Source organism: Acomys russatus, chromosome 14 (assembly GCF_903995435.1).
Source record: "Acomys russatus chromosome 14, mAcoRus1.1, whole genome shotgun sequence".
Classification (NCBI taxonomy): Eukaryota; Metazoa; Chordata; class Mammalia; order Rodentia; family Muridae; genus Acomys; species Acomys russatus.
In genome coordinates, this window is record NC_067150.1 from 44,782,299 (window position 1) to 44,810,298 (window position 28,000).

The 28,000-nt window shown below is 43.5% G+C and overlaps 1 protein-coding gene across 1 annotated transcript; it reads left to right on the forward strand.

Annotated features, from left to right (window-relative positions):
• C14H11orf65 (chromosome 14 C11orf65 homolog) lies at nt 1-27,999 on the forward strand. Its single transcript, XM_051155729.1, has 12 exons — nt 1-125; nt 916-993; nt 1,488-1,813; nt 5,895-6,008; nt 8,397-8,485; nt 13,155-13,247; nt 15,724-15,777; nt 19,780-19,980; nt 21,112-21,242; nt 24,025-24,195; nt 26,291-26,346; nt 27,668-27,999. The coding sequence occupies exons 1-12, from the start codon at nt 1-3 to the stop codon at nt 27,826-27,828; spliced, it is 1,599 nt and encodes a 532-aa protein (XP_051011686.1). The 3' UTR covers nt 27,829-27,999.
• The last annotated feature ends 1 nt before the right edge of the window (nt 28,000 follows it).

Below are 28,000 nucleotides of genomic sequence, written 5' to 3' on the forward strand. Positions count from 1 at the left end.
ATGGGCTTGAAGGTTCAGAGCCCTCCCTGCTTCCTGCTCTCGCTGCACTTCCTGCGTGGTGGGCTGCAATCAGGTAACCTGCAGCCACGCCATCCGGGAAAGCATCCACAATGGCATCTGAAACCGTAAGCAAAAATAAACTATCTTCCCCAAGTAACCGCAGCAGCAGAAAAGTGACTGATATGCACGGTTTCCAAGGATTCACCCTTATTGCAAACTACTAGCTTCCGAGGAAATGAACTCCCTAGAGAAACATGGATGCTGGTTCCCCCACAGAACCTCAGCTCATCTGCTCAGCTCTCGCCACAGTGAGAACTAACAGCCTACTGCTTGCATTACTGCCTGCAGACAGGTGACCCTGAGGTGGGAGCTGAAACACCTTCCGTAGACAATTGTTTGACCTCGGCGCCAGGGCTTTAGCGTTTGGGGGCAATTTACCAAGCAGACCACTATTTGAGCTAGTTTGGAACCTCACAGAGGAGTAAATACAAATATCCTGCTTTTACCTGCACGGTGGAATTTCTGTTACTAACGACACCTGCCCTGGGCCCAGGTTTCCCCGGGCCAGCTGAGCATAGAGATTGACAGGAGTTGACCTGACCTTGGGCTTGTTGCAAAAGTCCCTGCTGCCAATTAGCCAGCAACACGAGCTGTGACAGCTGACTGGCTAACAAGGCTGTAGGTAATTTATCTTCGAGGCGCCATTTCTGTCTCTTATAAATGCTGGTGGGCAGAGCGCTGGTTCAAGTTCCCAACACACCCTTCGGCCCTAGTAGATTCCTGACTCCTGATTGCTTTTGTTGTTGTTGTTGCGTTTTTTTTGTTGTTGTTGTTGTTGTTGTTGTTTGTTTTTTGTTTTGTTTTGTTTTTTTCCCTGCTTGGCTTGAGTAAACCCAACTGACCTTATTGGTCTAGGAAATGTAAGCAATTTTGGCTGACTTATCCGGGCCTGAAGAAGAGACGGTATAGTGCGCCCTACCCTATGGGTATTAGGTAAGTTCTCCCTCCACGGGGGGGGGGGGGGGGGGGGGGGGGGGGGGGGGGGGGGAGAACAAGGGGAGCTTGAATTCTCAAGTTTCTTAGATTTGTGCTTGAGTATTTGCGTTTTTGCTTTTGCAGTGGGAGAGCTTGGGGGTCGGGAAGGTGGGCTTGTGCTTTCTAGGCAAATGTCCTACAACTGAGCTATTGAGACATGTTTTTAAAATTCTGGACTGTGAGGGAGGGACCTGAGGAAAGTACAGCCACAACCTCGCAGTCCCCTGCCTAAAAACAACCCAGCCTGGCTGGAGAGATGGCTCAGAGGGTAAGAGCCCTGGCTCCTCTTCCACAGGTCCTGAGTTCAGTTCCCAGCAACCGGTGCCCTTTTCTGGCTGGCTGGCAAGCCACACATGCATACATAATAAATACATCTTAAAAAACAAAAGTCCAGCCAACAAGGTTGGGGAGGGCTCGTGCAAAACTCTCCTAGCACTTTGCCTTTCACCTAGGCCACCAGGCCACCAGGCCACCAAGCGCCTCCGAAGAACTGTGTTCCCAGGCTATGGAAGCCGATGCCCCCAGGCCACCCCTCTCATGAAGCGGGAGGCAGCAGCACAAGTGCAGCGCTCTAGGTCCAGGTCAGGGAGACCTACCTATGCAGCCAATCAGCCGGAAGACTGTGTAGCTCATGAGTGGCTGGTGGCAGACAAGCTCTTTTTCCCCCCCCTCCCCGCAACACTTGCTTCTGGGTGCGAACACCGCCACGCCGAACCCCGCCTGGGCCACTTACACTGCACCGCACCGGTGAATTTTATTCCTGACTTTGAGCAGCTGGGTAGGCGCGAGGGCAGTTACCGATGGGGCGTTTGGTTGTGAACAGCACAGGAGCTCTGGGCCTACAAGAAGACAGCCTGAGTTCCCTCAAGAGCTGGCCAGGAGGGAAAATGGGTCTGTTGCGTGTGCCGGGAGCACGGTTGGAAAGGGCGAGGCTCCCTCAGACAGGTCTCAGGCATAGGACTCTACTCCAGGATTCCTTACTTTTCCCATAGGAGGTGGGGCGGGGGGAGTGTAGGAACCAGAATTGAAATTTTCGCTGGACTTCTTCCTTTAGCCTATCTCGCCTCACCCCGTGGTTACCTAGGGGGCCCACAAACCCAGCTTCCCTACTGCGAGGTGCCTTTTCTCTATGAGTCCACATGCCCTCCTCAGGGTCCCAAGCACCCTCATTACCACCAGGGCCACTGCCACTCTCACATGCATTCTCTCCCCTCCATCATTCTCCCACTTCCCACCAGTCCCCCCCCCCCCCCCCCATCTACCTCTGCCCTTCGCCTGAGACTGGAAGAATAGGAACAGTGCGATCTGCTGGTCTCGTAGATGCCAGCATGCTGTTTATGGAGTGGGGAGAGGTATGCCAACAGCAGCCTTGGGGTCCCGGCCCCTCACGCCACAGAGCTAAAGCTCTTGCCAGACTAGAACTTCAGCAGACAGGGCCAGCCGTAGCTACGGCCCCTCCTCTCCGTTGTTGTTATCAACATATTTTTTTAAACATGTTTAAATGGGGGCGGGATGTGTATGTGTGTATGTGTGTAATAGCGCTGGGTCTAAAAAAAAAAAAAAAAAAAGCCGGGTGTGGTATAGCGCGCCTGTAATCCCAGCACTCGGGAGGCAGAGGCAAGTAGATCTCTGTGAGTTCAAGGCCAGCCTGGTCTACAAAGTGAGTCCAGGACAGCCAAAGCTACACAGAGAGACTTTGTCTCAAAAAACCTAAATAAATAAATAATAAACAAACAAATAAACAACGCTGGGTTCTGTAGGGGAATGGTTAAGTTGTAATATGGTCAGACAGCCGAACTGGGTTCAGGAGAAAAGGGACCAGAGCTCTTAGAAGGGCCTACCTCGGAGTAGCAGGATTGTGTGGGAAGAAGGAATGGGTTTTGGGAAAGAATAGATGGTTTGGAACAAGGCTTACGTGGGTGAGTTCATCTTGAGAGGACTGACAACAGTTGAGGCTTCTTGGAAGCTCTCAAAGTAAACAGGGGCAACTAGAAAGCTCCACTTTGTTGTTTTGACAGCACCTTCAGCTTAATGTATGAAACCATGTATTCTGCAGTGGTCTTTCCAGAATTTCTCCTCATTCCTTCGGGAGCTATGTTTATCACACAAACCAAGAGTAGCAAGCTGGGGCAGCATCTCCCCAAGAGCAGAGGCATCTAGCTCTCCAGCGGATTCTCTGAGAATATGTCACTGCTTCTTTAAAACTGCTTACTCTGAGAATTTTTTCAGCAAACAGGAATTGTAAAAAGTAAGCATTGTTTTCTTTGGTCTTGACATTTAGAGCAGTTTGCAAGGATGCGTCTGCCGATATGCCACAGTTCTTCAGCTAACAAAAGAAAATTGCCCCACAAAAGACGGAAACTGGTGTCACTGGCCTAGTAAGATGGGGGATAGAGAAATTCTAACTTGGCAGGCCTGACATGGATTTGATCTTAATTTTAAAAATTTAACTTAGACTGGTTTACAGAGCAAGTTACAGGATAACCAGGCTACACCAAGAACCCTATCTTGGGCTGGAGAGATGGTTCAGAGATTAAGAGCACTGTCTTCTCTTCCATGGGTTCTGAGTTCAATTCCCAGAAACCACATGGTGGCTCACAACCATCTATAATGAGATCTGATGCCCTCTTCTGGTGTGCACGCATTCATGCAGGCAGAATAGAAGTAATAAATAAAGAAATCTTTTTTTTTTTTTTAAAGGAATAAAACCCTGTCTTGAAAAAACAAACAAAAAACAAAACAAAACCCTTAATTTTATTTAATATTGAAAAATTGAATCCAGTTTGTAGTATATTAAAAGGCACAAGTCTTAAAATTTACTTATGTCTGTGTGTTAACACATGGCCACAACTACATGAAGGAGAATCAAAGCCCAAGGCCCTGTTCATGGTGATTCTGACAATGCTTTTGAAGGTCTTGAAGCTCATTTTGCCACCAAATTCCCTACAGGGATTTTTTTCCCCCCTGTAAAAATGTGTTTCGTATATAAGGAAAATATTTCCCTAGAAGTTTATCTTCCTCAGAAATTACATTCCCTGCGAGGGCACTGAGGGAACAGAGGAAGTGGGCAGGTCTGAATACTCTTCATTTTACGCTGTTAGGCTCTGCCTGTGTGCGGGATATTCTGCGTTCAAGTAAGTAAAACATGCATTAACTATGCCGCACGCTTTCAGGTTCCGTGAAGTCCTCTACCGTTACTTAAAACCTGTGTCACGCTAAGGAGCTTAAATTTAGAAACAGCCTTAGAAGGAGGCATCAGTCACTTACTCTTAGGCCTTCAGCAAGGCCTGTCGCATTATAGGCGATCCCCTAGAGCTCCGTTCTGAAATCTTTTGCCTCTATGGCACCGAGGATGGAAGGGGGGGCGGGGGGCTTCGATCAGGACAAACCATCATCACAGACTAAGGCTTAAACATCTATGTGAGAAAAATGATCAGGGGTTGGGGCGGGTCCTAAGGAGAAGGTTGTGGTGGTAGGAGCTATTAAGTCATTTCCCACTGCGTCGTTACCAAGGAAACAAGCGGAGGAGCGCAGAGAGCGCTGCAACGGAGAATGGCAAATCAAGGGATGTGTCCCCTCCCCAGCTCCTTTCTGCTCTGGCGTCTGGTCTGAGCTGGACCTGTTGCGTTGCAGGACCTTAAACACCCACGCCTATCCATCCCGGTATAGAGAGATGCTCTGTTCCCCGAACCTGTCTCCTGGCACAGCCGCTCTGGCCTGGCGGGAAAAGCTTTCCTCTACCTCACTGATCCCAACCCTGGCCTTTCCCTAATTCAAGGGCTGAAGCTTTGGGGATATTGCTAACCTACCTCTTGCCTCAGATTCCTTCCCACCTTGTTAAATGCAGCATGTGTCTTTAGGCTTTCTCCCTAAAATATTTAGAGATGGAGCGTTCATGAGTAGGGCTTCTTGTCAGTTTCTGTCTTGACCCTCAGTATAATGGTATTGTAAAGCGAAAAAGCAAAGTCATGAAGACGTATTTGTTGAAAAAAATAAAATTTAGTAAAAAGAATGGGAGTATGGGTTCTGAGTTGAAGGCTATTTATTGACTTGGGTTTGGCTTGCAGGCCTACCTTTGAATCACATATCAAGGGTATTGACTTGAGATTGGCTTTCAGTCTCCTTCCTAGTCGGCAGTTCGCTTCTGAGTGACGTGAGCAGTGGTTTACCTGTACTCCTTGTGTCTTAGGGTTGATAAGTATTTCCACATGGTTAGTTTGAAGCCTCAGAGCAAACGACGTCATTGCCCTACTCAAAGAGTTTTACGTTTCCTTTGCCCTCTCTTTAATTTCTCCTTCCCTTAACATTTCCACATATTTGGGGCCTCGTATTTAAAAAAGAAAAGCCCTCTTGAATCCAGCCCCATCTCCCAGGCACTGCGCCCCTGCACCCATATAACATTCCAGAGCCTTCACCCACTTGTCGGATTCCTCACCAGTCCCCGACTGTCCCTGCTGCTACTCCACTGCCTGTGACTTACCTCAGCCTTCCAGCTGCTGCGGCTTTAGGAGCACCTTGGGCTACACGATGAAATTCTGTCTCTCTCAGAGAAAGGGGGAGGGAGGGAGGGAGAGAGAGATCACTACTGACTTGACTCATGCTAATTGACCAGACCCACCCTTTAGTGCTTTTGCAACGCTCACTACAGTTGACCATGCTGGTGATGTTTGGTTTTGTTTTTTCTTTTTTTATTAAGTGCCACTGTTCCTTGGGATCATTATTTGTGATGGAATGGTGACGTATGCAGTGCACCTTTAATCTGCATTATTAACATGTCACCGTTACTATCCTTAAATCTCAAGTCAACCATAAAACCAAGAAATAGTGATTTGAACCGTTTGATAGCTTTCCTGATGCAGACACTCCTGTGGGCAGTCCCACGGCAGTGTTGGCCGATAGTTTCCCCTTTATCATTATGGCTGCTGTTATCCGGATGCTTCTGGGAGTGCTAGGGATTGAACTGTGGGTGCCAGGTAAGCACTCTGCCACTGAGCTACAGCCCCCACCCTTCCTCCCCCCACCACGCAGGTTCAGTTAACAGCTCAAGTGTGGCAGTTAATCACTGGAGACATTTTTAAACTTACTTGTGCACCTGTGTGTAGCACGTATGTGCCTTAGCATCAGTGGTTAGAGGACAGTTGTCCTTGCACCCTTATGTAGATTCTGGAATCAAACGCTCTCGTCATCAGGTTGGTGGCAAGTGCCTTTACCTGCAGAGCCATGTCCCCTGCCCTTTGGAGACAGCATTGGCTTTCACTGTGTGCTGTTCACTGTGTCATGAGCAGAGAAGGGGGTTGTACGAAGCATTGTGCAGGGCACAGGGCACTCCCTACACCGCTCACAGGAAAACAGTGCAGCCTGAAATATCAGGAGTGCCAGTGTTAAGAAATGCTGTGAGAGACTTAAATCATCTCAAAAATATGTGAACGGTAGGGAGCGGTGATAGCATAACTCAGAATGTTGTGCTCTGAGTTTGATTTGTTACTATGACTGTCCTTATGCATAACTAAGCGGCAGTGATAGCTTAGGGACTTTTTATGTTTCTTTTGTTCCCTTTCAGGGTGTTACTTAAAAAAAAAAAACAATGTAGATCATGTAACAGACATTAAAATTGTTAGAAAAAGGGGGGAAACTAAGATATATGTGTGTGTGTGTGTGTGTGTGTGAGAGAGAGAGAGAGAGAGAGAGAGAGAGAGAGAGAGAGAGAGAGAGAGGAGAGAGAGAAGAGAGAGAGAGAGAGGAGACTGTGGGTATGTGGACACAAGTGCAGGTGGCTGCATAGGTCAGAATCCTCAGATTCCCTGGATTTGGAATTGCAAGCAGTCGTGAGCCATCTGATATGGGTGGAAAGAACTGAACCCCAGTCCTCCCAAAGAGCAGCAATGCTCAGGGACTGGACAGATGACTCAGTGGTTAAGAGCACTGCCTGCTCTTCCAAAGGTCCTGAGTTCAATTCCCAGCAACCACACGATGGCTCACAAGCATCTGTAATGAACTCGGGTACCCTCTTCTGGCCTGCAGGCACACATGCGGGCAGAACACTGTACACATAAGAGCAGCCGTGCTCTTGACCACCAAGCCATCGCTCCAGCCCCTACTTACTTATTTGTTGAGACAGTCTTGGTGAACCTGGAGCTCACCGTTTTGTCTAGACTAGCTCACCAGTGAGCCCCTTGGGGTCGTCCTGACTCTGCCCCCACTGTGCCCTTAAGGGCAGGGGTTACAGATGGCGGTAGATTCCTGCTTTCTTTGTGGAAGCTAGACACCCACGCGTGGATATTTATGTTTGCTTTGCCCTCTGAATCCTCTACCCAGTCTCTCAATTCTCTCCCTTTTTTTCTTTTAATCTCATATGCTAACGCAGGACTGGAGTCTAGCATGAATCCACAGAAAACCCTCAGAGTAGCACAACTTGGCATCCACCTACCTCTTTTGTTGTTGTTTTGTTTTGGTTTGCTTGTTTGGCTTTTTGTTTTTCGAGACAGAGTTTCTCTGTGTAGCCTTGGCTATCCTGGACTCACTTTGTAGACCAGGCTAGACTTGAACTCATATTGATGCACCTGCCTCTGCCTCCCTGAGTGCTGGGATGAAAGGAGTGGGCCACCACCATGCCCAGCCCCGCCCACCTCTTAATGCAGTTTTTGGGAGCTTTGGAAAGGATAGGGAGCTGCAGTCTCCTTCTTACATCTCTACTTCTCTTTGCCGTTCAACTAAAACTTGGGAAGTACAAATAGTGATTTTTGTTTCACTCCTTAATAGTTCAAGTTCCATCTTTTTAAATAGGTAATACATGATATATAAAGTAGGCAAATGTAGTTAAGAAAGCCTACAGTCAACCCCCAGCGCTAGGTTAGGGCTGGGGCAACCTTATGGCTACAGCTGGTTCTTTTATACATGTTACGTTCAAGCCGTACAACAAAGTATGCAAAGGTCACAGGCTTTAAAGACAGATGTGCTCGACTCTGACCAGTTATTTACTATTTGACCTTAAATCTTAAGGTTTAGCCCGGCACAAGGACAAGCACATTAAAATCTTCTATTCGGGGAGTGAAGAGGTGGCTCCGTGGTTAAGAGAGTCACTGCTGTATCAGAGGACCAGAGTTCAGATCCCGGCACACACACCGGGTGGCTCTCAAAACATGTGACTCCACTTCCAAGAGATACGATGTCCCCTTGAAAAATCTCCCATGCAAGGTACTTGTTAGAGAACAGTGTAATATATTAGGAATATCATTTAAACACCAAGTCTCATTCATTGTTTCCTGTAGACAACTTAATTCCCATTGAGTTGGCACAGACAGCTCCATAGCGGAACATATACAATTATTTCATGGTTTCTATTTTGCTGCTTTTTCTCTTAGAACTTCCAAATGCCCCGGAACGGACTCCAAGCGCTTACAAACAGGAAAAAGCTGCAAGAATCATTCAGAGGGCCTGGAAAACTTTCGTTGTGAGTTTGTTTCTCTGATCCCTTGAGTGATAGTTTATAGTTCACAAAATGTATGTGTGTAAAAGTGTGCGCGCGGTTCGGTAGTTCTTTTGGGTATTTACACACGGCTGTACCACCTTTCAACTCAGACATGCACTGTTCAGTTTCAGAAGCTGTAATTATTACATGAGGTTCACAAGCGTTTACATTCTTTTTAGTTAAAGTAATGTTTTATGTGCATGTATGTGGATATGTGTTGGTAGGTATGTGTGGGCATGTTTGTACATACATGCATGTGGAGGCCACAAATCAACCCATTGTTGCTCAGGATGTCGTCTGGTTTTTGAGAAAGGTACCTCCACTAGCCTGTAACTTGCCAAGTAGGCTACAGTGATTATGCAGCGAGCCTTAATGGCCCCCAAAGCCGGGACTATGAGTGTCACATCACATTCAGCTTTTTGTTTTGTTTTGCTTTTTTTTTTTTTTTTTTTTTTTTTTTTTTGAGACAGGGTTTCTCTGTCCAGGAACTCACTCTGTAATCCATGCTAGCCTTGAACTCAGAGATCCACTTGCCTCCGCCTCCCAAATGATGGGATTAAAGATGTGTGCTGCCACCACCCGGCCACATTCAGCTTTTCTACATGGGTGCTGGAGAGCAAACCCAAGCCCGAATGTTTCCACAGCAAGCACTTTATTGACTGAGCCATCCTTCTGGTTCCTAATAAGTTTCTGAATGGAGTCAGACACCTTGATACTGGACAATACCCGTAAATGCATCACTAATAGTCTCGTTTAACTTTGGCCGATGATACTCTTCGTTTTTTGACTCAGCCATCACGTTTGCAACAAAGTAGTAAAGATATATTTACTCATCCAATATTTGTTGAGTACTCCTGAAGATCTTATGGTTTAATGGCATGCTTTATCAGGGCTATTGTATTGCTTATTTATTGTACTCATAATGTAGATAGAATTGGTCTCATAAGTAAAAGAAATTTTTCCAAGTTTACTTACCAGGTTGGGTGACAGCCAAGAGGTAAAATGACTTCACTCTTTATTTTTTTTTTTAATAGTAGTAGCAATTCTGTCACTGAAGGGCTGTAGCAGGGATGGTCATGGCAAACATGGCGCCAATAGGTTTTTTTCCTCTCCCCTTCTCTCTTCCTTCTGTCCCCCTTGCTAAAGCTGTCCACCACGGTCTACTCCCTTATTTGACCACATTGTTATGCCTGACTCGTTCCTGAGGCTGATCACCAAGGTCCAGCTATCAAAACATCAGGGTCCAGCATTCAGATTTCACGATTTTGACCATCCTAATTAAAACACCCAATCAGAATTTAGCAACTCATCCCGGTTCATTCTAACACAGACTTCCCCTTTTTCCTTCTTAACATTAACACTTGTGAAGCTATTTGCTGCTGTTTCTGCAGGATTCAGGGTCAGCCACCTTGTCTCTGCCTTGCTGAATAAAGGATCTTTGTATTTGGGTTTGTGCTTGGAAACTGGTGTTTGGATGTGGTCTGTGCCTAATCTGGGGCCCAGAGGTTAGCACCCGGCAGTCAGTATGTGGGTCCCTTCAGTTGATATGCCTAGTGGCTTTGTGCCATGTTATACAGTTGTTTCTAGTCCACAAGACCACCATCAGATCAAATCTTGCAAACTTACAATTGCCTCTAGAAAGTCCATGAAAACCCATGCATAACTAACTCTATTGACTTCCGATGCCCAAACAGCTGCTTTTGCTTGCCTTAACTTTGCATTTACTTTAAACGTCCCATCCACTCTCCCCTCCCCACCTCAATCTCTCTGTGTCTTCATTGGTGGCTTGAGTTTCTTACAAGTTAAAAGCAGAACATTGCTTGGTCTTGTTTTTTAAATCTTTATCATTCAACTCTGTATGTTTTAACTGGAGAATTTAGTCCATTTGTATCTAAGGTTGTTAATAGTAAGTAAAGACTCCTGGTTTCTTTGTTTTTTTTTTTCCCCTTGTAATTGTCTTGAATATTCTTTGTAATTTCATTATTGATGGTTTACTGTTGCTTGGTGAAGACTAGTTCTTCATTTTCCTTTTGTTTGTGGGCTCTAGTTGGGTTTATGGTTGCTTTCATGTGCTCTCATGATGTTAGCTATCTTTTTTTTTTGTTCACCTTTGATTTTAGGATTCTCTTAAACAGATTTTTCACTTGACTACCAGTCTGTCTCCTCAGGGTCATTATTCAGCATTTGTCAAATATTTTGTGCGTGTCGATCCTGCAGGTCTCTGGAGAGTCTATTGCTGTGTCTTTTTTGCAAGACTTTTCTTGTGCTCCTCCACTGACCTTTGCACACCTAGTATTCCCATCCATTTACGGGGCAGCCTCTTAGCCCGCAGCCTGCTCTAGAAGATGTATCTCGCAGCACCAGTCTGGTGCACACCACTGGCTTTGTTTCCACTGAGCACCAGAACACCCTCTTCGTAGCTTCTTAAACTGTAAGGGTGCACACTGGGTGCAGTGCACACCAGGGAGAGCCTGCTAGATGCTGCTAGAAAGACTCGCTGTCTCTGGGGCCTCCAAGGGTGGGGATGGTCGTGGTTCAGTTAGCTGTGACGTGAGCAGCAGTAGGAGTGGGTGCTCAGGCTGTGGCTACACCACAGTGGGAATAGCAGCCTCTGTCAGGCGGTGGCTTTTCCCCAGGCACTGCCTACTTGCCGTGGGAGTTCCAGCTGTGCTGAGAAGCCTTATGCACCCACGACAGGCTCTCCACTACCTCAGCATCAGTGCATGCAGGCCTAGGGTAGCTGAGTCCAGGCCTCTCTCCATCATGTCAATGGTAATACAGACCCAGAGACAGAGGGGTGGCTGGAGCCCCTTTAACAAGCACACGAGAATGGGTCAGCAGCAGGGACCACAGCATTTCCTTACAGCTCTAGTGAACTGTTGCAGGTCTCTGCTTCAGTTTGGATACCAGTGCAAGTCCACAAGCAGCTGCCACACTCTGGGCCTCAGAATGCAAGTGCAGAGACCTCCTGGTTCCCAAGGTCTGTGCCCTCTCTTCCTGATCGTGTCAGAAGTCCATCCTTTCCAATGCCTAGCATTGAACACAGACTGTGCAAGGTCAGGCTGAGTTGGCAGTGCAGCCACCCTACAAGCCAGTAGTGGGGGGTTTACGGAGCCTGGAGGGAAGGGATATGCAGGGACTTTGGACCCCTAGTACACTCTAATTTTACACAACAGTCGTGTCTCCAGATGCCATAAGCTATAGCAGCCTGTTTGTTCACCTGGAGACACTGAAGTCCTTGCCCAAAATACAGCCGCCATACAGAGTTATGGTCACTTATCTGACTAGACTGCCAGCCTGGGCAAGCTGTGAAGATTTTTGCTAGCAAAGCCTGCCTGCATCCTAGCTCACAAGAGTCTCCCAGGACTTTCCTGCTCACCCTCTCCTGCAGCAGGAGAAGGGAAGCGTCCTTCTGTAGATGTGGTGCTGGGGTGGGAGTTGCAGAAGTGCTTTCTGTGCTGTCATCCCAAGCATCTTAATTCCCCTCCCTCCCTTCTCTCCCTCCCGCCCTCTCTCCCGCTTTGTTGCTCTCATTCAGTGCTCATCTCCTGAAGTCACTCACCTCATCATGCAGCTGTGTCCATAAATGTGGCTCTTTTTAAAAAGTGGGTGCTGGGTATATCTAGCACCCCCGCCTTCCTTATATTCTCCATCCCCTCTTTTATAGTATCCTTTTAATGAAGAATAACATTATATATTATGTATAATATATGTAAATATAAAATATACACACATAATATGCATATTATCTTTTATATCGATATAATATATATCTATATAATATATACCATATATAGTATATATAGATACACCCATTTGTGTATATATATAATATATTATACACACATACATGCATATATAATGTATAATATACACATTCTATAGATGTGTGTATATATGTGTGTGTGTATATATGTGTGTGTGTATATATGTGTGTGTGTGTGTCTCCTTGAGAAGTTTTGATGTCAGAAACTAAAAGCACCAGCCTCCTAAAAGGAGCTGAGGAGAGATTGTATGACTGAGATTTTTACCTTCAAAAGCATTGATTACTCAGCCAAGCCACATGGATGACAAGTGTTTGCGTTCCCTAAAAGGGTTTTAGTTTGAAGCCCCATTTCTCTAGTCCTGTTAGACTATTCAGATGATCTGTGTTTCTCTGCAGTTATATGAACAGCTAATAAGAAATAGAAAATCTCGGTGCTGGAGAGAGATGGCTCAGAGGTTAAGAACACTGACTGTTCTTCTAGAGGTCCTGAGTTCAATTCCCAGCAATCACATGGTGCCTCACAACCATATATAATGTGATCTGATGCCCTCTTCTGGTGTGCAGGTGTACATGCAGGCAGAGCACTGTATACATAATAATAAATAAATAAATCTTTTTTAAAAAAAATAAAAAATCTAAGGCCAATAACATAGCTCCGTGGGTAAAGGCAATTACCAGCAAGCTAATGACCTAAGTTCTATCCCTGGGCCCCACATGGTAAAAAGAAGGAAGCAATACCCAAAAGTTGTCCTCTGATCTCTGAATGTGTACTGTGGCACCCACCCCCACCCCAAATAAATAAATGTAAAAAACTTTTCAAAATGATACTCTCAGGAAAGCAATGAATATCATTTTAACCATAAAAATCTGGGTTTTACTCTTTAGAATGTTGCCGTATTCCAGCATTTTAAAAGTCTGATTGACTTAAGATGTCAAGGGGAGCCACGGCAGATAGTGAGGTACATTAACCCTAAAGAGGTAAGACTGTTATTACTGACACAGCATCTTCCTGTCAGCTCAGTGTTCTCATGTTCGCCTCTTTACAAACTTTTTATTGAGCAATTACATGCATGTTGAAAGCTCAGAACGCATAAATATACAGTTAAAAGGATTACCACAAAGCAAACACAACCGCTCCCTACCTCACTGTGCCGGCCAGTCACTTATGACCCCTTCCTTCCAATCTAAGCACGTTCATTTTGAATTCGGCATCATGCCTTAGTTCCGACTTTTGGAAGCATGCCTTGAGGTGCTGTCCCAGTTGAGGTTTTGGATTTGTTTTGTTTTTGTCAGCTTGACATAAGCTCAGGTCATTTGGAAAGAGGCATATCTGTAGGGTATTTTCTTGCTAATGATTGATGTGCTAATGACTGATGTGGGATGGCGTTGAGTGGTGCCACTTCTGAGCAGGTGGTCCTTGAGTGTATAAGAAAGCAGACTGAGCAAGCCATGCATAGCAAGCCCATAAGCAGCAACCCTCCGTGGCCTCTGCATCAGCTCCTGCCTCGGAAGAGGAGGAGAAGCCCAAGCATCCTTGCTCTCTTGTCACGTGATGCCATCCAAGAAGGAAGGCCCTCTGCCGATGCTGATGCAATAGCCGCCAAAACTGCAAGGAAAAAAAATCCCAGTCATCAATATTTTGTTATAGCAACAGAAAGCCAAACAACACACATTATAATCTCTTCTATTTCGTTCCTAAGTATACAACCAGAGATATAAATTCAACAATCCACTAGAAGACATGAGGTGCTGTAATATTCACAGCGGCTTTGTTTGTAGCCCAGGCCATAGACAGAGCAAACGGGGAGCCGTAAGAGTTGATTTGATGACATACTAGTAGCAGTGCAAACCAACCCGTGCGTCCAACGGATGGAGCGTATTCTTTCATCGAAGACTGAAGCTGAACGAAAAGTCAGGCACCAAAATAGTATACAGTGTATGATTCCTTTTGTGTGAAGTTTGAAAGCAGGCAACATTAATCTGTAAAGACAGAGATTTTTAAGTATACCCAACTGGGGGAGGTCACAGGATCACAATCCTGAAAATGTTTATGATTTTTGTATGACTTACGGAGTCATGGATTATACAAATGTGCAATATTTCATGGAGCGATACACTTACTATTTATGTATTTGGCTTTGCAAGGCAGGGTTTCTCTGTGTAGCCTTGACTGACCTGCATTCCCTCTGTAGACCAGGCTGGCCTTGAACTCACAGAAATCTGCCTGCCTCTGCCTCCCAAGGGCTGGGATTAAAGGTGTGCACCACCATACCCCACTCACAGGTAAAATTTGTTTGTGCTGGGTGGTGGTGATGCACACCTTTAATTCCAGCCCTCTGGAGGCAGAGGCAGGTGGATCCCTGGGTTTGAGGACATCCAGGGCTACAGGAAAACCCTGTCTCAATAAAACAAGACCAAAAAAAAAAAGTCCAAATTTTAGGGAAAATGTATGAATGTATATCATCACCATTCAAATATAAAAAAATTAAGCACAATTTTATACGTCATTTTTAATTTATATATGTTTTAGACAGAAAAATAATTCTGAAAAATTAATAGATTTTTTTCAAACCATAATACCCATTTTCTAATCAAAGCTAATGAAAAAAGATATAGATGTGAACTGTCTTCAGATAAGGGATCCAGTTCTTCCCCCTATTTTTTTTTTTTTTTTTTTTTTTTTTTTTTTTTTGGTGTAGGGTACTACATTTACAAGATTATTATTCACAATTCTCACACAAATTGGAATATTTTTTCACTTAGCAAAAGCTAGTCAGAAAAGATCCATCTAGTGTTGAGCTTGAGTAGACCCGTTATATATTTTAAAATTTATTTAAAAAGTAATATTTTACATGTAAATAATATATTTGAGGACTTACTATTTCTTCTTTACAAATAACAAGTCACTTAGGATTTGTATTTATTTTATTTTATTTTTTATTATTTTGAGTTCTGACTGTCCTGGAGCTCACTGTGTAGACCAGGCTTGCCTTGAATTCGACCTCCTGAGTGCTGGGATTAAAGGTGTGCACCACCACACTCATTTTCGGATTTGTATTTATATAGAGAACAGAAAGGAGAGTTTGGTAGTATTTTTCCAGTTATCCTAAGAGCCATGCATAAGAACTTAGCTCTCAGACCATTTTATGATTTTGGAGCTGTGGAAATGGCTCAACAGTTACGAGCCCATACTACTCTGCCAGAGGACCCAAGTTCAGTTTCCAGCATCCACACTGGGTGGCACACACCCACCTGTAAGTCCAGTGTCAGTGGAATCCAATGCCTGTGGTTTTCATGGGCACTTCCACGCATATGTACCCATAAATTTAAAAAAATTTTGTGATTTAAATTTATAAATAGCAAATGCCAGTGATGACCTTTAATTGGCAGAACGAGAGCTAGCCAGATGATATTCGTGGAGTGTTGAAGGGGACATGTGTGTGTTTTCTTCCAGGCAGAACTCCTAGATGCTGCAGCTGGCATTCAAGTCCGATTCAGACTGGGTGGGGTGAGTATGCACGAATCCTTATTTGGTAGGCTTGTTTTTCCCTTTTCTTGAAAATGCATTTTCTCTCTCATATAACATATCCTGATTATGGTTTCTACTTCTTCTACTCTTCCCAGCTCTTCCCCTCCCCTCCCCTCCAGATCCACTAGCTTTCTGTCTCTCATTAGAAAACAAACAAGACTTCTAAGGGATAATGATATATTATATATAAATCATATATTATGTAATAAAAACTAACACATCAGAGTTAGACAAAACAAACAGAAGAAAAAGAGCCCAAGAGAAGGCACAAGAGTCAGAGACCCACTTGGCATGCTGCCTCAGTCTCTGTGAGCTCAGAGGCACTTTGCTGTGCTGATTTAAAGGACCTTGTTTTCTTGGTGTCCTCCATCCTTCTGGCTCCTCCATCCTTTCCACCTCCTCTTCCACAGGGTTCCCTGATGCATAAGGGGAGGAGTTTGGTGGAGACATCCCACTTAGGGCTGAGTGTTTCAAGGTGTCTCACTCACTACCTGTCTGGCTGTGGGTCTCTGTATTTGTTCACATGTGCTGTAGGAAGAAGCTTCTCTGATGTCAGGTGAACAGGGCACTGATCTGTGAGTATAGCAGAATGTCATTAGAAGTAATTTTATTGTTACTTTTTTTTTTTTTTTTATCAGTAGTAGTTGTTCGTTTTTTTTTTTTTTTTTTTTTTCAAGACAAGGTTTCTCTGTGCAGCCTTGACTGTCCTGGACTAGCTTTTGTAGACCAGGCTGGCCTAGAACTCACAGCAATCCGCGGTTCATTTTTTTAAAAAGATTTATTTATTATGTATACAGTGCTCCGTCTGCATGTACACCTGCCGGCCAGAAGAGGGCATCAGATCACATTATAGATGGTTGTGAGCCACCATGTGGTTGCTGGGAATTGAGCTCAGGACCTCTGGAAGTGTAGTCAGTGCTCTTAACCTCTGAGCCATCTCTCCACCCTGAGTATTTGGTTCTTGATGATCGAAGGAGGGTCAGCTATGGGTTCCCTCTCATGGAATGGGCCTTAAGTCAACTCAGATATTGGTTGGTTACTCCCAAAAGTTTTGTGCCACTGTTGCCCTAGCATATCTTGCAGGTAGGACAGCACTGTAGAGCAAAGGGTTGGTATTGCATTGTCGTTTAAAGTTTTCTCCCTCTCCCGTTCCAACACCTTTCCATCTATTCTATTTCCTCCTCTTAACAAGATCTGTGCCTCATTGTCCCTTACTCTACACCTAACCTTTGTGGTTCTACAGATTGTAGCTTGGATATTTCTGACTTAATAGCTAATATCCACATATAAGTGAATACATATCATATTTGTATTTTGGGGTCTGTGACACCTAACTTGGGATTTTTTTTCTAGTTCCATTCATTTACCTGTAAATTTCATAATTTTATTATTTTTTAATGACTAAGTAATAATCCATGGTGAATGTATCATAGTTTCTTCATCCATTTTTCTGTTGAGGGACATCTAGGTTGTTTCCAATCCCTGGCTACTCTGAATAGAGCATCAGTGGACATTGATGAGCAAGGGAAGCAGGCTGAAACATTCCTTGGGTATATGCCCAGGAGTGGTAGAGCTGGATATTGAGGCAGACCAATTCCCGAGGGACTGCCATACTGGTTTTCATAGTGGCTGCACAAGTTTGCAGTCCGACCAGCAGTGGCTAAGTGTTCTCTTTCTTCTACATCCTTACTAGCATGAGCTGTCACTTGTTTTGTTAATCTTAGCCATTCTGACAGGTAAAGTAGTTTTAGTTTGAAATCTCTTTTGTCACATAATTGTCGATTCCTGTTGTGGTGGTGGTGGTATGCATTCCCTCTTTTGATTTGTTGGTCTGGAATTATTCCCTGTGTTTTCTTGGGTGTGGTTAACATTTTTAGATTGGAGTTTTCTTTCCAGAACCTTCTCTAGGGCTGGATTTGTAGATTGATATTGCTTAATTTGGTTTTACCATAGAATATGTTATTTTTCTCCATCTATTGTGATGGAAAATATTGCAAGATGTAGTAGTCTGGGCTGGCATCTGTGGTCTCTTTGAATCTTTCAAACACCTCTCCAGGCCATGGGTTTCTAGACTCTTCACTGAAAAGTCAGGTGTTTCTAAAAGGTCTGCCTTTATGTTACTTGGTCTTTTTTCCCTTTCACCTTTTAATATTCTTTCCTTTTTTTTTTCTGTACATTTGGTGTTTTGATTATTATATGCTAAGGGGAATTTCTTTTTTGGTCCAGCCTATTTGGTAGTCTGTTTGCTTTTTTTTTTTTTTTTTTTTTTGAATTTTTGAGACAGAGTTTCTCTGTGTAACCTTGGCTGTCCTGGAGTAACTTTGTAGACCAGGCTGGCCTCGAATTTACAGCAATCCACCTACCTCTGCCTCCCAAGTGGTGGGATTAAAGGTGTGCACTACCACCAACCGGCTGTGTATGCTTTTTATATCTTGACAAGCATCTCCTTCTTTAGGTTTGGGAAATTTTTCTTCTACGATTTTGTTGAAGATATTTTCTGTGCCTTTGACCTGTGTTTCTTTTCCTTCTTCTATTCCTATTATTCTTAGATTTGGTCTTTTCACAATGTCCCAGATTTCCTGAATGTTTTGTGGCAGGATTTCTTACTTTCTTTTTTTTGATTCAACATTTTCTTTGAAGGTATCTATTTCTTCTGTTGTGTCTTCAATGCCTATGATTTTCTTTTCCATCTCTTGTATTCTGTTGGTAAAACTAACTTTTGAGGTTTCTGTTTAAGTTTGTAAATTTTTTATTTCCAGATTTCCCTAAATTTGGGTTTTCTTTATTGACTCTACTTCCACTTTAATGTCTTGAGCTGTTTTATTCATTCCCTATCATTGTTTGTGTTTTCATAAAGGATTTATTCCTTTCCTCTTTAAGAATCTCTATCATCTGGCAGTGGTGGCTTTTAATCCCAGCACTTGGGAGGCAGAGGCAGGTGGATCTCTGTGAGTTCAAAGCCAGCCTGGTCTACAGAGTGAGTTCCAGGACAGCCAAGGCTACACGGAGAAACCCTGTCTTGAAAAAACAAAACAAGAACCTCTATCATTCATAATGGCTCTTTTAAGGTCCTTGTGTTTCAGTTACATTGCATTTCTCAGAGCCTGCGCGGTAGGGTTGCTGAGCTCTAGTGGAGACATTGTTCTGGTTGTTACTGTGTTTTTATGCTAGTGTCTGACCATCTGGGTTTGGGAAGATTGTAATTCTAGATGCTGATACCTAGAAATCTAGGTCCTGTCTTTGTTGGGTGGGTGCCCTCTCTGGTTCTTAGATTGAGTAGCTGAGTCTTGCCCAAGAAGAACATTTTTTTGGGGGGGGGGGATCCTGATAAGTGTGGCCACTGAGGGCTCCAAGTAAAATGTGTTTCTAGGTTTTGGGAGCTGACATGTAAGAATGAGGATGAGCTAGGAGGGAGGTGTTAAGGGGGTTCACAGGAGGGAGGGAACAGGGTGTTTCACCAGGCTCTGCTTAGTCCCCTAGGGATGGGGACAGAGGGCGAGAAGAGGCCACAGCAGAGGGTCTGCTACAGAGCTGGGGATGAGACTGGGGAATTGGATTCAGAAGAGAGATGGATAAGCAAAGATGTGCAGTTGGCCTACCTGCCTCCCTGGCCTGAGTAGACTGAGTTCCCAGGGAAAGCCTGCTGGAGTTAGGGGCTGGGATAAAGTAATGAATATGTGGGGGTGGGGTAGGGATGGGAGGAAGTTAAGAGGGAAGATATGTGTGGTCCAGTGGAGATGGGAGAGAGAGGGGAAGGGAGGCCTCAGCAGGTGGTTGGCTATAGAGTTAGGATGAGTCTAGGGGATGGGATTTGGAAGAGCAGAAGGACAAGAGTAGATCTGCAGTTGGCCTACCTGCTTCCCTGGCTGTAGTCCTTACTTGGTCGTTTTAAAGCACAGTTACATGAAACATAAATGAATTTTTAAAGTGTAACCCACTATTATTACATCACAACGATGCTTTGAACTTTCCCATCTACAGGTTAAATTCCCACCCGAGATATACTATAAAATTTTCACTCACAGACCTATTGAAGATCTGTGCGCTAACAGCCCTAAAGATTACACAAATCTTCCGGCAAGATACACATCTCATAATAAAGATGACCCACCTCAGGTTGAGGACCGAAGTGGCTGGTATCGCCGTGTAGAGAACAACGGCTGGAGGCCTGTTTCCCACAGAGTAAGAAAATGGAAAGAGTATTGATTGATTTTGTATATTTAGAAATTAATCATTTTTGAAAATCCTGAATTTCAAAGATAGTAATTGTAATTTAATTGAAAATTTTGCTTAACTTAGTAATTCTGGGGTTGCTAATTGTAAGCATAACAATTCATCTTGTTTATTTAAATTATTATTATTGTGTGTGTGTATATATAAATGAGGTGTGTGCAAGCATGGGCAATTATGTGCTCCGGTGTTCATGTAGAGACCAGAGGACAGCTTACAGGAGTGCTCTCCTTCTGCTACGGGTTCCTAAGCTCACCACATCATCAGGTTTCAGTGGTATTTTTACACAATGAACCATCTTGCTGCATCTCTTACATTTACTTTTAATCAGGCTTGAAACTATGCCACGTTTATTTGCTCTCTGCTAACCATATACTCAAAACACAAATTAAAGGATGTGGTATGCTTTTACATCAAATGTTTATATGTTTCAGATGTTTAAAATGACTAAGGTGTGAATACACTCACTCAGTACTTTATTGCTTGTCTGTCATGTGTTAGGCCAGTTCCAGATGCTAAGAACACAGTGCTAAGAAGACACAGAGACAGTCAAGTAGGCAGGGTGCTTTAGTGCTGTGTGAGAAGTGGCTAAGCAGGACAAACTGTTGGGAGACACAGCAAACATTACCTAGTGCTTGTATTGCAGAGGAAGGGGACACATTGGAACTGGGAAAACATCCAACCAGCTCGAAAGACATGTCATCCAAAGAATCCAGTTTGGGAGATAATAGAGGCACCTCTCCTGTTCTGGGTGGATATGCCCCTTGAGGATTAGGTCATAAAAAGCTAGGAGTACTAGGAGGGTCTAGGTATGCTCAGGTGAGATGAGACAGACAGGCTTACAATAAATAGGTTTACTGTTTATTCATTCAACAGGTACTGAGGGAATCCCTCAGTACGCAAGTAGTTTGTCAATGCTGCTATGGCATGTGTTGCCCAGAACTAAATTAGAGCTGCCTTGCAAAGGTCACACTTCTCTTCTACTCCTCTCTTGCACACTCCTATGAGCACACCACAATGTTCTTGTCTAGACAGAGTTTAAATTCACAATCAGTATTTTAACTCTCTATCGCTTTGCCATAGTTTTGGATACCAATTGAAAATCAAGTGTTGGAAAGCAAAAAGGAAAGTGAATTTCATTTCTCTAAACTGAAGAGAAAGCAAGACATGGAAAAGAAAAGAAAAATTAAAAAAGTTGAGTGGATGAGACAAATGTAAGTAGATGATTTAGTGTCACTAAATAACATGGTATTTTTGAGGGGAAAAAAAAAAACGGAGTAAGGCTTACAAAGCAACCGTAACCATGACACTGTGACTAGAATAAAGGCACACGGAGATGATTGGGGCAGACCACAATGCTGAGAAACAGAACCACACATACACTGTGCAAAGTGTAGAGTTTATTCTCTGCTGCCGGGATAAGATGATCTGGCCACAGCAACTTAGGGGGAGGAAAGGGTTTATTTCAGCTTGCTGGGTACAGTCCATCACTGAGGGAAGTCACGGTCGAAAGCCAAGCATCACTTGGAGTAGAAGCCTTGGAAGAACTCTGATTGCTGGCACATCCTTAGCTAGCTTTCTTATACAGCCCTGGACCACCTGCCCAGGGGATGGAGCTGGCCAGGGCAGGCTGGGTCTTCCTACATCAGTTAGCAATCAAGACAGCCCCCTGCAGACACTTCATAGGCCAGTCTGCTCTGCACAGCTGCAGATGAGGACAGTGACTAAGGGGTTGCATTTAGAAAAGATTAACTGTATTTTTTTTATTGGGAAATTAGTTTATTTATAGTCAAGGTTAATAAAGGTAAGGACTTACTCCTGGCTTTTGTTGTTTTCCAATTGTTATATAGCCATAGTTTCTTCCTTACTTGTTTATTTTGGCGGTTGGGGGGGGGGGCCTTGCACTAATTGGAGAACTGCACTTTCTCTTTTAAAGACCAGTGATGTTTTGTTTCCTGTCCATTCCCCGCCCCTGGTTAGTGGCATTTCCTGCTCTTTCACATGAGACGCAGGTTTTTGCTGAGCATCCCTTGTAGGTCGGGTCTAGTGATGAGGTGGTGAGTTCCCTCAGTTCTTGCTTGTCTCGGAAAGTCTTTGTCTTACTGAACTTTGTTCAAATTGTCCTTCATCTTATGGCATTCCTCAAATGCTTGAATTTCAGGCCTGAGCTATCATACTGGGCTTTAATGTATGTCAGATCCTATCAGTGCCCTTGGCCTCCGTACAGGCTTAGGCACATCTTTCCTCAGGTCAGAGACACTCCACTGACAAGGTTCTGTGTCTTTCCACTTTTTGTCATCTTGTATTAATTCAAATTTAAAACAGTGTCATGTCTACCAGTTTTTCTTCACTCTTTTATTCCACCTAAGATATCACAAAAGATCCATCTTTATGTTCATATTTTTTCCTGGTTTAATGTGATGGTGAAGCTATCAATTACATATTTAATTTGAATCAGTGAATTCCTCACTTGGAAGATTATCTTTAAAAAATATATATTTATTTATCACATATACAGGGTTCTGCCTGCATATACCCATGCAGGCCAGAAGAGGGCACCAGATCTCATTATAGATGGCTGTGAGCCACCATGTGGTTTCTGGGAATTAAACTCAGGACCTTTGGAAGAGCAGCAGGTGTGCTTAACCTCTGAGCCATCTCTCCAGGCCAGGAAGATTATCTTTTCACAATCTGTATCTGCTAAAAAGTTTCATTCATAGGCTGGGTGTGGTGGTGCACGGCTGTAAGTCCAGCACTCAGGGAGGCAGAGGCAGGAGGATCTCTGTGAGTTCAAGCCAGCCTATGTCTACAAAGTGAGTCCAGGACAGCCAAAGGCTACACAGAGAAACCTTGTCTCATTCATAATTTTCCCCCATTTTGTTGAATTTCTTGTATGTAATTCTCCTATATATCTGGGTTTCCTCAGATTTGTTAAAACATCTAATGACTGGAGTTCCATTCCCTTGGAAGCTTCATGTGTTTTCCTCCAATTGTCTGTGTCTACACCTGGTGGATCAGTTGGGCTAACTTTATAAACTGGCTCCTGGAGTAAAAGGCCATATCCTTGAACATGTCTCCGTGTATGTTGGCGTGGCAAAGGACACTGGCCTTGTTTCCAGTTGGCCATGGCAATACACTCCTTCAGCTACTGTAGTCGGTGGCTTTTGGATACCCTACATGCAGCAGGGGGTTCAAGGAGCTCCTTTTCCTCTGAATGCCATGTCGAGTGGCAGCATGGAGCCACCCAAGTGAGTGTATCTGTGTCCTAGGTCCCCACCACATTGACTGCTGTGGGTACCAGGAATGAGGGGCGCAGTGGGATTACTATTTCCTCAGGCACTGTGGGGGCAAAGCACCATGTATATCCTTTCACTGCACATGCTAGGCATCTCATCACTCTGGTCTAGTAGTGATGACAAGTAATGGCTACTAATGTCGCCTTATTTGTGGGAACACCGACCTTAAAGTAGTACTTAGTACAGTGTCAGCTAGAAGGAGGGCATGCCCAGAGTCCATCTGAATGCTGGTTACCCTCAGTTTCATTATTTTCATGATCTTGAAAAATCCCTTAATTTCTTCCAATTCTTTATATAAAAAGAAACAACCACCACAGATGGCTGACTTTTAAAAGAGAAACAAGAAAATTATGCAATGTACCTGACACCAAGATGTAGATGAACAACTCCTTTCCCTTGCTACCTGTCATTTGCCTCATGACCTTGTAGAAGTCATCCAAGTCTCTGAGAGTCTTGTATTCATAATCTGATTCAGATTTTTCTTTGTATCATGAAACTTATGCCAGGTGATTAAATGATGTCTTCCTGCTTCGTGACTGAACTACCCCAGGAATATTCTATCACACGGGTCTTAAAGTATATAGAACAACATTCTAATTTATAATTTTAATATATAATATAAACAACAACATTTATCAATTGTGTCTATTTCTAATCACTTACTGCAATAGATGTGTGTCACTTCTTTTCCTTTATTTAGGTACTACATGGGAAGCCTGGAGGCCAAGGCGGCACATCAGGAGACTCTGGGTCTAATTCACAAAGCAACGAAAGGACTAATCAAGACTATCGAACATGGTGGGATAGATTCTGTGATGGAATGGGAAGTAGATGAAGTGCTGAAGTGGACAAATACACTCAACTTTGATGAGTCAGTACAGAGCCATTCTAAAATACTGTCTCTATATGGAGCCTTGGGGTTATGAACGTAACCTTTAAAAATAGTATTATTTGTCTAAACAGAAAAGGAAAACCTCATTTTGAGAAAAGAATTATAGTAAGGCAGAAGAATATGCTACAACAGCCATGTCTAACTAGCTCTACTTTGGGTTACTTTGGGATTTAGAAACAAGGCTAAGAACTTAGATTAATTATGGAAAGAATAGCTTACTTATATAAAGAATAGCTTCAATTTATATGGCCTAGTCATTTTAGATATTAAAAAACTGTATCAGTAACATAAATGGTCATCGAAAAGTATTTTTAGAATTTTATGTAGTGGAAATTTAAGCTGTTCAGCACAGCCATCAGGTAAATGCCACTCAAAAGCACAGTGGGGACCACAAATGACCAGCATGGCTAGTAACAAGTGTGGCAAGAGTGCGGAGAGTAATTTCCACCAACAGGAGGTGGGGCCTGCTCTCCTGTTCTCATACCCATGCTTTCACTACCAGGTCCAGCTCCAAACTCCCTCTGTCTAATATCTCCCATCTCTTTACCATCTTGATACTTTTTCTCTTTGCCCATGCAATATCCACATTTCTTATTGTGCCTGCATACATATCAAACATTTTAACAGCCTTGCTTTACAATCCATTCATATGAAGTGTATGGTTTGGAGATGGTTAGTGTGTTAAAGAGGTGTGCTCTCACCATTGTAATCTGTTTTTAAGCATCATTACACCCAGGAGATACTTGACATCCCTCATTAATCCCCCAGCCTTGGGTAACCATTGCTAATATATGTTGTCTCTAAATTTACTTATTCCACACTTGTCCCATATGGAAATCATTTCTCACTAAGCTGGTTTCCTTTAACAGTTTCATTAACATCATGGTACGCACCAGTACTTTGCTGTTTGATTGCTGAAAAATAAATTATGTGGATAGCCTGTGTTCTGCTTGCCTAAAAATCAACTGATGGACACTCGAGTTACTTCTAATTTTTCCCTCATAATAAAATGTTTCTGTTTAGCTGGGTGTGGTGACACACAGCTATAACCCCAGCACTTGGGAGGAAGAGGCAGGCAGATCTCTGAGTTCGAGGCCAGCCTGGTCTACAAAGTGAGTCCAGGACAGCCAAGGCTACATGGAAAAACCCTGTCTCGAAGGGGGAAAAAAAGCTTACGTGAACATTCAGCGTAGTTTTTAACAGACATATATTTTCATTTTTCCTTATGCCTACTTTGGAGTGGAAAAAGGACCCCCCCCCCACTAGTCAGAGATGCCCTTGTCATTACACCTGTGGAGAGGCTGGTGTACATAGACCTCTGCTGCCACTCATTTCTCTCTTAGGTTCTGTGTGTAGTGGGAAATGGTGAGAGTAACTGAAGATCCACATTTTTTTCTTAAATGTTCCCAAATAATTAACTTCTTTCAGTCCAATTAAGTATACGTATGCAGAGTGTTTTTTCACGGAACCCTGCCAACAAGAGCTTTGAGGTGAGTGTCTGTTGGGAATATACTAGAAGATACTAGTAGTACTTCCGAGCACAGACACAAATTATCTGATGTAGGATCTAACTGTTCAGCAACTTGGTCCTACAGCAGGAGTAAGCAGCTGCTTTCCTTGGCTTTCATTGCTTCCCGTCTCCCTTACTGTTATCTTTGTTTATAATTGCGGGAAAAACTTGAATATGGCATTTCTCTCTACAGGAAAATTGGTAAGTCAGGAATTTATTGGAAAGCTCTTCAAAATCTGGATAATTACATTTACAGATGAATTTGTTTTTGCAAAGCCCCATTGCTTTCTTTTGAGACAAGCCTTATTATGTCACCCTGGCTGTCTGGAACTCAGAGATCCACCTGTCTCCAACAGTACTGGAATTTAAGTTGTAAGCCACCATGCCCAGTGGGTTCCATTTTAAACTCTTGTAACTCCTTGTCCTGAAGGTTGCCTTAGAAGCATGTGACCTACTAGGAGGTGGTAAAAGTCATGAAAATCAAACATTGAGACTAGTGAAGATGTCACCACTAAGATTATGCTAACTCACTATTTAGTAGTAAGTTAACTTAATATGTTGCAGGTATATTGCTCATTGGAAAGAAATTGCTACAAGCAACTCTTCAGCTAACTTAAAAGGTAGGAGATTTGTGTGTGTGTGTGTTTATTCTTTTCTTTTTTTCTGAGATAGAATTTCTTTGTGTAGCTCTGGCTGTTTTGGAACTCACTGTGGAGACCAGGCTGGCCTTGAACTAAGAGAGATCTGCCTGCCTCTGCCTCCGAGTGCTGGGATTAAAGACATGTACCACTGATAAAAGAACATAAACGGCAGGTACAAAAAGGGAAACAATACAAAATTCTAAGTTCTGTCTTCTAGTAGAAGATATATGCTCTTTCCAGCTATCATAAGGCTAAGTGAAAATTATTTTAAATAGTGAAAAAAAGATGGTTGCACTAGAATACATGATACCCTTTTAAGGAGTCAGAGAAAGCCAAGCACTTGGGAAGCAGGGGCAGGCAGATCTTTAATGTCAATGCCAGCCTGATCAACATAGTAAGCTCCCAGGATAGCCAGGGTTACATAACAGATCCGGTCTCAAAACACAAAACCAAGACACAGGGCATACATTTACAAGGGTGTGGGGGTATCCAGAACAGATCTACAGAGGGAAAAGGTCGTTAATTCGGGAATAAAGAAACGACCATAGTTAATGACAAAGCACTTATTTCCAAACAATACGCACCATCACATTTAATTCCCACAAAACAATGAAGGGCCTTGGGGAGGGCTTAGTGGGTATGGCCACTTGCCGTGTAAACTTTAAGACCCTAGCACTCTTGTAAAAAAGGCCAGGCACAACCTGTGACTGCTTATAACCTTAGCATTAAGGAGTAGACACATGGGGATCCTAGGAGTTCACTGGCTAGCCCCTCTAGCAGTATTGATAAACTCCATGATCAATGAGAGATTCTGAGTTAAAGCAATAAATTAAGGCAGTTTGATAGAGAAGGTCACCTTATACCATCCTCTGGCCTTCCACCATGATCTTAAACTTTACAGATGAAGACTTGGGCTTACAGAACATAGATGATTGTCTCAAACTACACTGTTATGTGTAAGTCATACCTAGAACGCAGGTCCTGCAGAGACCTATACGGAGACAGATAGCAGTTAAAGTAGGACAGACAGAGATGGAAGGATTTAGAGTTTCTGCTAAAACACCAATAAGGGTGTGTGCTTAGAGTAAGGCACTGATTTCTTTGGGGCAGGGAGGGGCTTGCTTTTTGTTTTTTGAACAGGGTTTCTCTATGTAGCCCTGGCTGTCCTGGGACTCGCTTTATACCAGGCTGGCCCCGAACTCAGAGGTACACCTGCTTTTGCCTCTGAGTGCTGGGACTGAAGGCGTGTAGCACCGTACCCAGCAGGGCATTGTTCTAACCACCTGTCATTTCTCTTTAGATGCCAAGCTTGAGCGAATACAGAAAAGCCTGTACCACGCCCATGGAGATGGATCAGAGGCGGGAATAGATGTTAACAACGAGCGTACTAACTATGAAAACGTCTACTACAAAAGGCCACAGTTCACTAGCCTAAAATCCGATTCCACGTTTGGGATGTAAGCATAAAAGATTTCCTTTTCTGAGCAATGGCCCCTCAAGCACATTTTTCAGTTACAGCCAAGAGACTACTCATTCTGAATACAATGGCTTGTGTATATGTGACTTACTTCTAATTAAGAAGGGCTGAAGAAATACTACACTGGGCAGTGTATAGTTCTTGTCCTGATAAACT

Excerpts from the sequence above, each read along its gene's own strand:
- C14H11orf65 (XM_051155729.1), top strand. The coding sequence starts at position 1 with ATGGGCTTGAAGGTTCAGAGCCCTCCCTGCTTCCTGCTCTCGCTGCAC. Across the intron at positions 8,486-13,154 it reads GGGCCTGGAAAACTTTCGTT|AATGTTGCCGTATTCCAGCA; the intron begins GTGAGTTTGTTT and ends TTTACTCTTTAG. Across the intron at positions 13,248-15,723 it reads GGTACATTAACCCTAAAGAG|GCAGAACTCCTAGATGCTGC; the intron begins GTAAGACTGTTA and ends GTTTTCTTCCAG.